Source organism: Xiphophorus hellerii, chromosome 5, assembly GCF_003331165.1.
Source record: "Xiphophorus hellerii strain 12219 chromosome 5, Xiphophorus_hellerii-4.1, whole genome shotgun sequence".
NCBI lineage: Eukaryota > Metazoa > Chordata > Actinopteri > Cyprinodontiformes > Poeciliidae > Xiphophorus > Xiphophorus hellerii.
Window position 1 is genome coordinate 30,643,922 of NC_045676.1, and position 14,338 is coordinate 30,658,259.

Consider the following 14,338-nt stretch of genomic DNA (forward strand, 5'->3'; position numbering starts at 1 on the left):
TTTTCCATCAGGCAGTCATGTTTATGTATATTTTTTGGAAGGCAGCAGTTTGACCAACACAGATCAGATCACATTACAGGCTAATTCCTTAAAAAAAAGCGTCTACTCCAGGAGTTGTGTGGTCTGCTTTCTCTTATGTGGGACAGTTTCTGTATCCTACATCCCTGTGAACTGAGGCACATTGTATTAACCTAATCAAAGGAATTTAGACCTTCTCACAATAAGTGTTAGTAGGTCAATCTAGGTCAGATTGAATAAATCCAAGCCTGAACAACCTTAAGAATCTTAAGGCCGGGCAAATCTTAATCCATTCTCAGAAATTCACGTGTTGGATATTATTCCAAGCAGGTTTTAAGTGAGTCAGCTTCTTTACAGTGACATTGTTGACTTTCAACTAAATAACTATAGTTTGTTTACAACAGGCACTTGATAAAACAGAAGATGGCTGTGGCTCTTTGCTGACCGGCAAAAATCAGCACCAACTCTCTGCGGCCCGGCAAGGACAAGTGGTCAGAGAAAATGACCTGATGAAGCATCTTAGTAATAATATTATTTCTAAGAAAAATAGAAGTAGGAAACAAATACTACCAGCAGTAATTGAAGTCATTTCATATTTCCGAAACAGTTTCTTTTCAAAGGAGCTTCTTCAAAAACAAGTGAGTCTTTAAAAACATTTATTGCAATTGTATTAAGGCTATTGAAATAAATATTGTGATATGAATTCATGTGAGAATTCAAAGCACTTTTAAACACTCACTTTTAATCTTTGGCTTTCATCTTTGCTAAAGTTTGACATCTTAGTTTTTGATTAGGGCAGGATAATAAATCAATCACTCGCTCTTTGGTTACTTAGCAACAACATGTTGAGTAATCGCACAGCAGCAGTTTCAGGTTTCACCACCATGCCTTATAACTGATAAAAAAAAGAAAAGAAAAACAGACAAAGTGCGGAGGGAGAGGAGAAAATAAAAACAACTTAAAACAGAAACGGTCACATCCCCAGTTTGGCAGTATTTTGTATATTTAAAACAAAAAACTAATCACTAATTATCAATATCGACCAATATGAAATATCATGACAGGTTTTTCAGTCACACCACCAGCCGTGTTTTTAATGTTGAGGCGTATGTTCAGTATTTTTCTTCTACTTGCTTCCAGCTGTATTTTGGGGCGACATCGCGTTGGACGAGGAGGACCTGCAGATGTTCCACATCGACAGAACGATAGACCTCAAACAACACACACATGTGCGTTCACATTCCCGACAGGGACACACTTCAGGTGAGTGCCTTCTTCAAAACTGACTCACGCTCGGTTCAGCAGCTGTTGTATAGAAGCATAAAAGTAGACAAATATAAGATTATGTTATGCATGTGTTTCTGTGTTTTTGATTTCTTTTTTTGCATGTCTTCTGTAATCAGGAGGCCTTGGGGAACATGAAGATGTGAAGAGAGGATCGTTATACGTTCTGCTGGAGAGAATACGCAGATTTGGCTTTGGTATGAAACCTGAAATTCACTCTTATATTGACTTTATTTTACAGAGGGATACATTTAGTTCTTTTTTGTGCCTTTAACAAGTTAGTATCCATAAGACTGGAAGCTGTGTAACATGTTTTTCATTATAAAATGATAAACCAGGTTTGAATGGGCAGCAACATTTGTTCTAACATCATAAGTAATGCCTGTCCTTTCAGCTCCTCCAGACTAGCCAGCACCAATTAGCAAACACCTAGTAAAACTGCTCGTCTTCTGAGCTCATTATAGGAGCTACTTCTCTATGAAATGCAATGAAAACATTGTTAAAGGGTTAACAGAGGAGCCATGTTGTGATGACTTCCTGTTTCAGAAAGAGCAGGAGTTTTTAAAGAGACAGAGGCCCAATTTCAAGGCGTTAAATTACAAAGTCAATTTTCTTTTAAGTCATATTTGATATATGAAGTATTTCTATAACTAGAAGTGACATAGTTACTTGTTTGTGCTACAAAATGCCACTGTATGTCTGGAAAATACACAATACTGCCCCTTTAAGGATTTGTTAAAAATATGCTCATTTTTATCATGTCCTGATGGAAAAACTCTAGAACTGTAATATTTAATAACATGTAATAATAATATAATGGCTTTTCTTGCTTCATGCTATATTAGACTACGTCCCAAAGAATGAAAGCAAGGGAGCTGCCAGTTCACAAAGCCAAACCTGGAAAGGTGGGAGTCCTAGCGAGGCGGCGAAGAGCCGTGTTCCTCGAGCGGCCACATCCCGAGCTGAAAGGATCTGGCCTGGGGGAGTCATCCCCTACGTCATCGGAGGAAACTTCACTGGTAACAACTCCGCTCAGCCGCTCAACCCTCGCCACGCAGCCGCGTTAATGCACACTTAATTGTGTAAAGGTAGGATGTAAAATGTGTGTGTTTTAGGTAGTCAGAGGGCCATGTTCAAGCAGGCCATGCGTCACTGGGAGAAACAGACGTGTGTAACTTTCATTGAAAAGACGGATGAGGAAAGCTACATCGTCTTCACCTACAGACCCTGCGGGTAAGACTGGAAGACTTCTTTGTATATCTTGGATTGTGTGCGTGGCGGGGTGTGTGTGTGTGTGTGGGTGTGTGTGTGTGTGTGTGTGTACCCAGGGTTCACTAGTGACCTTGTCACAGTGAGAGACGATATGGTCACTCAACAATGGCTTTGCTTTCCTTCCTGTCCTGCTCCTGTTTCCCCATCCCACCAATCACGGGGCTCGGTTTTAAGTGTTTGTATGTTCGGGCAGTTCTTTTGTTCCGACTCTGCAGAAGTGCATTGTTCTGTCGAGTGGCAGCACGGTGGGGTCAGAGTGTGTTTGGACAGCAGTGACACTTCACTCACTGGATGTTGTGAGTCGTGATTCTTTACAGTGACTGAGGATATTAGGGTTTATTGTATCAAAAAAAAAAAAAGAAAAATGGTGAGCAGACAGCTGGAAAGCAGGACATCCAGTGCTGTGTACCTAATCATAGGAATGTTTCCTGTGATTAGGAAGTATTGATGTTTGTGAGAGAACTACCAAAGCCTCATCCTAATTCTTATGATTTAAATTTTAATCTATTTAGATCCACTGGTAAATATTGTGTATCTGTTTTTCTTCGTTATCTATTCGTGCTTGTGTTGCAACCTGGCTCCTGATCCTCACCATGCAATCAGCTCACTGGATAACTTTAATCAGATTTGTTGGCCTGGCACCGATGACCGTAATAATCAGGAAAAAAAAAGTACTTAGGTACTCTGTTCAGTCTTGCAAGTGATTATTCATGTAAGCTTAGAAAACTGCAGTTTTATGGTATTAATATGATTAATTATGAGCTTTCCAGTATATTTATGAGTTCACTGTTGACTAACTGCATCCCTATCGCTGCATTTTATCCCCCCAAACTCCTCACTACTAAACCTGTGTTTAAATGCCTCCCTGCTGTGAACCTCATACCAATCCATCACAGGTGTTGTTCCTACGTGGGTCGCCGTGGCAACGGACCCCAGGCCATTTCCATAGGGAAGAACTGCGACAAGTTCGGCATCGTGGTGCACGAGCTGGGCCACGTCATCGGCTTCTGGCACGAACACACTCGGCCCGACCGTGACGATCATGTGACCATAATCCGGGATAACATCCAGCCGGGTGAGACTCATTACCGCCGAGACACTAAGGTCTCAGGGCCGCTCAGGGTGCCGCCTATTTATAGGCAACCCCAGCGGTCACAGGAGGCAGGCACGGCTTGCCTCGGGTTGGCACTCACGCCTGGGTTCCAGCAGGAAGTGTGAATGGATCTCCTAATGACTGTGAAGTCCCCAAGATGACCGTCTGTCACATCTCCACAAACACACCTCTGCTCTGTCACACAGTCAGACAGCATCAAATTACTGGGCAGCAGATTTATTTAGAAGCATCACCACTTTCAGTCCCTCCTCCCCTCCCCACCCTCCACCTTCTCATGCTCTGTGTTCCTCACCTACACATAACACTGATGCAGCTTCTCTGCAGAGTTTAGTTAATTCTTTGTTCTGTTTGTCATTAGAATGCTCCTATAAATTGACCAGCTGATAAATTGGCCCCAATTTCCCTATTTTTGGGAGATCTGTGATCGCCCGATACTTAAATGTGAAGCTGATTCTTATCCGCCGACCTTATTTATCTATCAAAGGTCTAAAAATCAGTTGGCTTTTGTGTTTTTAAGCCAATTGTCCTCTTTTGCTCTGCTGTGAGAGAGGTTTGACCTACTGGTCATGTCTGCACATTTGCAGTTTACAATAGTCACCCACTGTTTCCAACTCACAGACTTTCTTACTATATTTAGCAACATTTCAAACAAAACAAAATCAGAATCAGCAGGTCAGGCCAGAAAACTGCAATTGGTGCACTCCGGTTTATCAGCCTTTGACAGACAAGCATTTGCTGACAATCAAATGATTTAATTCTGTTTTCCAAACAGCAACAGCACAATTTTAAATGCAAAGTAGACAATTTATTTTAACAGAATAATTATTTGCAGATGTCAGGTGTACCTCAACCAAAGCAACATGGAGTTGTTGTACCTATGCTGAAAAAAATGTTTCTTTGAACAAACTTAAACTACTCCAATTTGTTACAGCCATTTTTATTAGTTTTGCTCAAGATTTCAGAATGAATCAAATTAATTACAGCTTGAGCAAAACTAATAAAACTAGCTGTAACAAATGAGTAATTTTTTCAGTGTACTTTAACATCCTTGACCTTTTCTTGCCGTGCCTTTTCTGTTTTTCCGTTTTTGTCAGCTTTTAGCAGATGGTATTTTTCTATTGTAACCTTCGTAACACAAATGATCTTTGTGAATAAAAACCTGTTTGCCCTGGGTGCAACTTAACTGTAGTTGTAATAAATGTCATAAATATAGCAGAAATCTTTGTTGAATACATACACAATGATGCAAAGAGTTGTTTTAGATCTGACTGCATCAACGTTAGAATTAGAAGGACAGGAAAACTCAGGGTTGCTCATATTTCACTCTTAGAAATAACTTGGCAAATTATTTGCCAGTTTAAATGCCGTGTAATGTGCAGACACATCACTGGTTCATCTTGTGTGTTTCAAAGCATTTGTATGTCAACTTGTCCCGACCTTAAAAACTGTGATTCAGAGGTAGTGACTTTCATAGTGCAAAAATTGATTTAAAACTATTTCAGGAAAACCACATTAAAACATCTCACTTAAACTTGATCATTATTGGAGGTTAGCTGTGATAAAAGTGTTTTAGATGATCTTGTGATTAACTTTGATCTAACATTTCTAAGATTTGACAATCGAGTATCAGCTCTGTTTGGTGAAAATGTATCCATGTGTGTGCAGGTCAGGAATATAACTTCCTGAAGATGGAGCCTGGGGAGGTGAACTCTCTTGGAGAAGCGTACGACTTCGACAGCATCATGCACTACGCCAGGAACACATTCTCACGGTAACAGCTCCAGCGTCTTGGCAGTTCCATGGTTTGTTTTTGCAGCAGTATGTAGCCTTTACAAAAACCTTTTTTATATATACATTTGTTAAACCTGCCATTGTCACAGCAAAATGATAATTTGAACAAATGTGTAAAAGCATTTTTTTCCCCCATAAAAGTTACATGCTGCAGATTTAAGACAGAAAATATTTTTTGTGTAGAAATGTCATGTTTTGCTAAAATGTAAATTAAATCCTTAAAAATAATTTTCCCTCAAACTTTATGTTGTTTCATTATCTTTTAAAAAATGGATTTTCCTTTCCTTTAGAAATAAAAAAAAATTATACAAATTTGAAATCTAAATGGGCCAGTGGTATGAATACTTCTGGGCTGTATAAGATTCAATTCCCTGCAAAGCAAATAAAAGAGTCTTTATGTTGAAGTTAGACTCTAATTTTGACCAGAACACCTTGTATTATGCCGTCCTGATGACACATTTATGTTCTATGGGGGAAAATCGAATGTTCGCTCTCTTCCCTGCAGTGGGATGTTCCTCGACACAATACTTCCATCCAGGGATGAGAACGGCGTCCGGCCGGCTATCGGCCAGAGAACCAGGCTCAGCAAGGGAGACATCGCACAGGCAAGGAAGCTGTATAGATGTCCAGGTATTGATGCATTTATGATGTTACTGCGTGTTTGGGTTTATGAACGTGTTTATTGTTTTCAGCTAGGAAACAAAAGATAATGGCGCTTATTAATCTATTGCACCTTTAACAAAAAATCCTCTTGTCTCTGAGGCACAGAGGTAGAATGTAGCAATCTGTTTTTCCACATGACCTTTCCAATTCGTCTTCACACATCTCTAACACACACACACCCGCCCACACCACACACCCACACACACACGCATGCACGCAGGCTTATTCATACATTCGGTTCTTGAGCACACCCGTACAGATCTGGCATCATTCTGCTCCCTGGTGAGGAGTTTCTGACATGATCTGGAGCTGTTCACTGAGCCGGGGTGCAACGCTGTAAATGCTGTTTGTTAATGGTACCGAAGCGCTCAGCCCACACACACCCACACACCCCGTCATATTTTCATGTCTTGTGGAGACTTTACATTGACTTCCATTCATTTTCTGCAGCCCACCACTTACCTTATCCCTAATCCTATCCCTAATCAGCACATACCTAACCCCTAACCCAAAAATAGCATTTCCTCTCATGGGGAACAAGAACATGTCCCCACAAGGATCAGTGGTCCCCACAACCCGACATTATAGACAGAAATAGGTCCCCACAAGCATACAAAAACCTAATAGTGCGCGCACACACACACACTTTATAAACAACAGCTGTGCTTTCATTTACCATGTAAATGCACAATTTGACATTTAGAAAATAAATTTGCTCAATGGAATCACTTCAATTTCTAAAAAAATTCTTGTTTGTACATAGAAACGTTTTGGCGCTAGGATGAGGTGTTTTTTATTTTTTTGACCATATTGAAATCGGTTCATTTCGTAAAACTACATTGGAAACACATTTTATCACATCAAGCGAGTCACATGACCAACAACTGCATGTTGCCACTGGCGAAAACCACAAAGAAGACAATAACAGGAAGTAGTTGCAGGATGATGTCGCAGCATGATTTTTAACATCTTGTCATGGAAATAAACTTATTCACGTGTAATTTTACTTGTGTTTCTTATTTAATTGAAATGCTACACACTGTGAAATAGTGGGTTTTTTTTACATTAGCGGAATATTGACAGTTTTGCGCACATTTGTAATAGAAACGCAGCTAATGATGCAGTATTAAATGATAAACTGCATCTTTATTGTGTTTTGTGCATTGATTAATACTTTCCCTGTTGATTTATGCTCTTCTTGAATATTATGTCATCCATAAAAAGCAAGTTCAAACAAGCGTGTCTCAGTGGAAGCTATAAATCGATATAATACTGACAATGTATTAATGTATCCCAGCTGGAAACAGATACAACTTGAACCTCATAAGGTCATACTAGGGCGCTACCATATCCACTGACAGATGAACAGAGCCCCAGGGCATTGTGGGGGAAAAAGACAGCGTGCATGATGGGACAGGAGGGGCACGTTTAGCTAACTTCCTTTTGAGAGACAGCAGCAGCGTTACGCTCCGAATGAAAACCAACAATGGTCAGATCATTTGCCCAGAATGCCCGACTCAGCTGTTTTACATTTGTCCGATGTCCAGAGAGTGGCAAATTAAAAGACGCATATAGTATGTGTTCACATCCAGTAGATTACCATTTTACAGAGGAATGTTGAGTTCAGAACACAAACAACCCAGCCGCTGACTCTCAACTTCCTTCTGGGTGCGTTGCAGCTTGCGGAGAAACCCTCCAGGAATCAACCGGTAACTTCTCCTCACCTGGTTACCCCAACGGATACCCCTCATACACTCACTGTATCTGGAGAATATCTGTCACTCCTGGAGAAAAGGTGCACACACGCCCACACACGAAAACACAGTAAAAATTAGAGCGTGGTGACAGATTAGTGCTGTCTTCTTTCACTGCTCTGTCACTGATGCTAACGTCTAGAGTAACTAAAGATCTTTCATTTGTTCCTCCAGATTGTTCTCAACTTCACCACTATGGACCTGTATAAAAGCAGTATGTGCTGGTATGATTACATCGAGGTCCGGGATGGATACTGGAGGAAAGCTCCGCTGCTCGGTACGATCTGTGTGAGAGAGAGAGGAACTGGAGCCAATTTTTTCCAGATGTAATGAAATTTGTCTAAGCTCCTGAAGAAACAATGACTCTACAGCCAAAAACAGAGCGCTTTCATCTGACTTTTTACTTTTTGACCAGATTTTTAAATGACACACAGTCTCCGACTTGACCGTTTGTCAACTCAACACCAGACTAGCAAGATCAAGTGTTCATGCAAAAGTGTGTACCAGAAATCCTGCCAGTGTAAATGGATCTGGCAGTAAACTGCTTAAAGGGACAGTAAAATGTATTTTCTGGAGATATAGTGGCATTTTATGGCACAATCGTGTAACTGTTAACTTCAATTGTTATAAAAAATTCTATACATATCAAATATTACTTAAGAGAAATTTGACTTTGTAACTTAGCGCCTTGAAATTGAGTCTCTGTCTCTTTAAGAAACTCCTACCCTTTCTAAAACTCCGCCTTCAGGAAGTCATCACAACATGGCTCCTCTATTGACCCTTTAACAACGTTTGTTTCTACCAGCGTTGCTCTGAGAAGTAGATCCTATAAAGAGCTCAGCTGATGCTCAGTCCCACCAGCTGTTTGCTAATTGGGGCTGGCTAGTCTGAAGGAGCCGAGTGAGGGAGCCACAGGGAGGGCTGCTCAGTGAGGTGGAAGCTCCTAAGCTTGGAGCTTCTCCCCAAGCGTTTTGCACAGCTGAATGGCTGCCACGGAAGATTAAAGGACTTCTCAAACATGAATGAAAGAATCAAATCAACAATCCAGGAATGCTTTTGATGCGGGAATAACATTATAACATTGTAAAGATCAAAACAGTAAATTTTTCATAATATTGTCCCTCTAAAGCTGTTTGACTTTTGATGTCCTACCATAGTAAATACCCTACTTTTTTTTGGTCAGTACGGGGTTTATTTAGTTTGTATTTTCCCCCAAACGTTGTTAGCGGATGCATTTTACTTTGCCACTGTAACTCACTTTCTGTCTCATCAAACTGCTGCATCGCTTCAACCTAAACAGACCTCAGGTTCATCTTGGTCAGAGAGTCAGGGACCGAGTCGTAGGAAATCGTGAGGGATCTGCGACCTTAACGTGTTTCATTTGCCGCATACATCATTTGACTTGGTTTTCCGCTGGATCGGAGGCCAAAATGGATCCGATGTGTTTTGAGCATAAGGACTGTCTAATAATGATTACATCCTTCCAGGCAGTTCATGGAACATTTGAAGTGGCTGCACGTCACAGCATAAATCAATATGAATCAGCAGACATACATGGAAACATATCGTTGACAAGATTTTCCACGTTTTTATTTCATGAAGGATGCTGAAATTTTTTTTTTATAATTTTGATACATAAAATAGAAAGTTGAGAAATGTCAGAGGGATTGGCAAACAGGAAGTTATTGAGGTTGATACAGAGCAGAAAAGAAGGTAGTACTGATAACACACTGGATGAAGGGACATGTCCAGGAGAAAATGTTTAGAATTCGTTTAGTTATTGGCCTGGCCAACTGAATCTAATTTAAGTTAAATTGGGTTTAAAAGTAAAACACTTCTTATAATCAGTTCTTAAAGTGATTTTGTTGATTTTCATTTTCTGTTTGTGATTCTCAGGCAGGTTTTGTGGAGACAAAATCCCTGATGTTTTGATCTCAGCCGACAGCAGGATGTGGATCGAGTTACGCAGCAGCAGCAACTGGGTGGGCAAAGGCTTTGCTGCTGTTTATGAAGGTAGCAGCTCCTTTAAATTAATAAATCACTAGGACAAGTTAGCATGCATATGCATTCGTATGCAGCATAGGTCTATGCCTGATGATTAAACATGCCTGGTTTTTGAGATTAGCTCCATTTCTCATGGTGTAGAGAGAATGTTTCACGTCTCTGCGATCAGCAATGGTTGATGCTAACTCATCCTGTCCGTCTCTGCCTGCTGTGATTCTCTGTTTTTCTGGTCAGCCATCTGTGGAGGGGAAATTACCAAGGACTCTGGGCAAATTCAATCTCCCAACTACCCTGATGACTACAGGCCCTCCAAAGAGTGTGTGTGGAGGATCACTGTGTCTGAGGGATACCATGTTGGACTTAGCTTCCAGGCCTTCGAGGTGACCCACTCTCTCTCTCTGTGTGTGTGTGTGTGTGTGTGTGCGTGTCGGGGTGTGCATGAGCTCAGAAAGTCTGGGTCAAATTTCACACTCGTATTGTTGCTAGAAAGGTAGTAAAGGTTCCAGCGGATGGTGTGTGTGTATCTGGGGTTTAATCCCATAGTTCAGATTATTCTCTCCATCTTTGTTGCTGTGTGCTGCTCTGCTCTGTTGCATCAATTACTTCCTCTGCTTTACAAACAGCAGCTGTGTGCAAAAATCAATGTTATTTCCTCATTAAAATGCAAAAACCTGGTCCTTGTTTGAACCACTTTTGGTAATTGTATGAACAAATGTTCAAGGAGAAATTTGTGTCCACAAGTGTTCATCAGTGCATCACATAGGAATCAGCTGTGTAGTGCTGAGTTAGCCGTATTTAGTTTGAAACAAGCCCCTTCCACACTTGTTGACTTTAGGGAAGATCCACTTGTAAAATCCTGATTGTGTCAGTAGCTGTGTTTCCATTACAAATGTGATCAAATCGTTGTCTATGTTCTGGTAATGTTGAAAAAAAACACAATTTGGCTATTGTGGGGCTCCCATTAAATAAGAAATCAAATTAAAATCACACTGCACAGTGGCGCAGTTGGTAGCACTGTTGCCTTGCAGCAAGAAGGGTCTGGGTTCAATTCCCGTCCCGGGGTCTTTTCAAGGAGTTTGCATGTTCTAGCTGTGCATGCGTGGGTTCTCTCTGGGTACTCCGGCTTCCTCCCACAGTCCAAAAACATGACTGTCAGGTTAATTGGTCTCTCTAAATCCTTCTTAGGTGTGAGTGTGTGTGCACGGTTGTGTGTCCTGTCTGTCTCTGTGTTGCCCTGCGACAGACTGGCGACCTGTCCAGTGTGACCCCGCCTCTCGCCCGAAACGTACACTGGAGATAGACAGCAGCACCTCCCGACCCCATTAGGGACAAAGTTGTAAAAAAAAATGGATGGATGGATGGATGTTAATAAGCTAAGTCACATGATAAGTCATTAAAAATCATGGCTGCGACAGATATAAACAGTTACATGATACATATCATAACCCAGTCATGGTGCTAAAGCTCATCATCTATCATCCAGGAGATGAAACACTGATGTCTAATTCAGGCGTTGGAGTGACAAGCCCTGCCTTCTTGGGAGTGTCTATGTATGCGGCGTTTTGGGAAAATTGTAATTGGAGATTTTACAGAAGAGTTATGGCTTCAACACATTGGAATGACACAACTTTTTATGAACTGTGTGAGAGCTGGTGGAGCCAGCTGCAAAAAACAAAAGCAAAACATTATCCTCCTACCACTATCTGTCGTTTTCTTCGTTGTTGTCTCCAGTAGTAACATGGAGTTAACTGCTGTTGATCACTCGTAATGTGAAAAAAGTGTTCCCATTGCAGTTTTGTGAAATACATAAATTTCAATACAGCTGGAGATCCACCTCATCTGTATGGCAAAACTGTTTATTGAAAAAAAGTGAGCTTTTTCAAAATTAGCATGTTTCCATTAAGTAAATCTATCTTCATCATTTCAATTTGCGTAGTTGTATGAATAGTGGAAATGCAGCTAGTAATGTGAAAATTTAATTTAATTTTGAAAAGAAAAGCTGGGAAACTTGGCAAGAAAAGATGCTTTGGCTTTCTGAGACATCTTGAGGACAGCAGCAGCGTAATGAGTGACAGTGTGTTACACCTCACTCCTTATAGGTGTAGAAAATACAGATTATTTGCTGTCATGACTGGGCTAACTGTGCGTCTCTGCTGGGGAATAATCTTGTGCAGCCTTTGATTTCAGAGTTGCTCATTTTACATAAATGCTCTCAGCAGTTCTTTTAGAGACACTCCTTGGTTTTTCTCCCTTCCAATCATAAAAACTGCAAGTATTTTTTCCATTTCACAGCAACAATCTACCTTATTTGCTACATAAAGCAAATAAGGTAGATATATATTTGCTTTATATAGCAAATCTATATCTATATATATATTTTATATATTTAATATATAAAATATATAAAAATATTTTATATATTTGGTATATAAAATAAGGTATATTTATATAACAAATATACCTCATTTGCTATATAAAGCAAATAAGGTAGAATGTTTGAGCCATTTCAGGGCATTGATGATGACTGTGGCACTCCAAGAGTCTCACTGAACGTGTGTGTGTGGGCGTGTGCGGGTGTGGGTGTGGGTGTGTGTGTGTGTGTGACGGCGTGTTTGTGTAGATCGAGAGGCATGACAGCTGTGCCTACGACTACCTAGAGGTTCGGGACGGCCCACTTGAAACAAGCCCGCTGATTGGCCGTTTCTGTGGCTACGACAAACCTGAAGACGTTCGCTCCACCTCTCACACTCTGTGGATGAAGTTTGTCTCCGATGGGACGGTGAACAAGGCTGGCTTCGCTGCCAACTTCTTCAAAGGTGAGGGAGTTCAATAAAGGCGGTCTGTGAGTGTTTTTCTCTTAAATTGTCTTTATGTATTTATTTATTGCCCTTTAAAAGTACTCATCAAGAATTCCACCACAAGTCTTGCCGTATTTAATGAATTTACAGTGAAACTTCTTGTCTCACCGTACCTGTTAGTTATTTTTTCCCATGCGGCTTTTCTCTCCAAATCATTTCACATGAATTTTGACTCCTGTGTGTTCCAGAGGAAGATGAGTGTGCCAAGCCAGACAATGGTGGATGCGAGCAGAGGTGTGTAAACACTCTTGGCAGCTTCAAGTGTGCCTGTGACCCCGGCTACGAACTGGCTCCTGACAAGAAGAGCTGTGAAGGTAACAATGAGTGTGTGTTTCAGGATTTCTTACATCGTACGGCTCATTTTTCCAACAAATATTACGTTGTGATGACCCATTGCTACCTATGGGCCCCAAAAGCCTAATAACAAACAGTTATAGGTTTGGGGGTTATCTGTAGGACTTTTATGGTGTGAATTGAGTTTATGTTAGGTTTTGGAGTCAAGCATGTACTCATAATGGTTCAGTTAAGTTAAGTTGGTCCAGAGTACCAACTTAACTTAAGTAAAAATATTTGAAATTTAATTTGCAATCCGTTGAATGTTCTTCATTTTGTGTTGCACATATGTGCCTTTGACACGCGTTTAAACTACATGGAAACATTTAAAGTGGCAGTATGTAACTTTTATTTAAGAAATTGTTCTTTTAGATATATGTTTGAAACGTCACCATGCCGTGACAGCATTACATGAGACAGATAATCAGTGAAAACATCAAGCTCTTCTGCCTGTGGTTCCACTGCCATCTGCAGAAAATGCTCAGTCAGAAACAACCAATCAGAGCCAGAAGGAGGGACTCAGCGCTGTCAGTCATCCTCATGTACGTACTGCTCACACCCTCCCCCTTCACCACAACAGAATGTGTTGTGGCCACGCTAACTGAATGATCAGGCTAATTAGCCTGATGTTCCTATTTTTCTGTCCCTGTTGATTCTCCATTATTAGCACGAGCATGAGCATCATGTACACAAGGATGATTGACAGCAATAAGCCCCTCCTCTTAGCTCTGATTGGTTGCTTTTGGGTGGGATTAGTAGCTCAGGGAGGAGATGCAACCATCTCCTCCCTGAGCTACTAATCCCACCCAAATTTCCACTGGAAATTTTCGTCACTAGTTTGTTTTTGCAGATTGTTCTTCTATGGAAGGTTGAATGAGATTTGTGAAGTGCTGTTTTCCTTTTTCTTCACATTGAAAGGTTCTACAAAAAGTTTTATTTGATGTTGTCAAATTTTTCTATCCAGCTGCGAGTGTCCATTTCTGAATTCTTTTAGCTGTTTCCATCCACTGTCACATCATCAGTAAACACTGGAGACCAAGGCTGTTGGGAATCGTTCCAGTCTGAAGCAACACACAGCTTCCAAGGAGCTGAACAGATGATGCGTTCTGCTTCGGGTCATGTGTCTGTCTCAAACCACCCCTCCATCTTGCTTTCTTCCTGCCATTTTGACACAGAAGGAAGAATTGCTGTTCTGACTTTTTATTGGGGTTTTTTTTTGGCAAAGTTTAAGCGAACATGGTGATGAT

General features: G+C 40.8%; 1 protein-coding gene across 1 annotated transcript in view; it reads left to right on the forward strand.

Moving 5' to 3' along the window:
- The window catches only part of tll1 (tolloid-like 1), a 51,923-nt gene that overhangs the window by 22,045 nt on the left and 15,540 nt on the right, over positions 1–14,338 (forward strand). Inside the window, exons 2-14 of the mRNA XM_032562632.1 lie at positions 1,159–1,281; positions 1,422–1,499; positions 2,148–2,321; positions 2,418–2,535; positions 3,471–3,649; positions 5,354–5,459; positions 5,985–6,109; positions 7,822–7,937; positions 8,071–8,173; positions 9,793–9,909; positions 10,135–10,280; positions 12,521–12,716; positions 12,947–13,072. Coding sequence (XP_032418523.1) covers positions 1,159–1,281; positions 1,422–1,499; positions 2,148–2,321; positions 2,418–2,535; positions 3,471–3,649; positions 5,354–5,459; positions 5,985–6,109; positions 7,822–7,937; positions 8,071–8,173; positions 9,793–9,909; positions 10,135–10,280; positions 12,521–12,716; positions 12,947–13,072 — 1,707 coding nt within the window. The remainder of the gene's footprint in view (positions 1–1,158; positions 1,282–1,421; positions 1,500–2,147; positions 2,322–2,417; positions 2,536–3,470; positions 3,650–5,353; positions 5,460–5,984; positions 6,110–7,821; positions 7,938–8,070; positions 8,174–9,792; positions 9,910–10,134; positions 10,281–12,520; positions 12,717–12,946; positions 13,073–14,338) is intronic.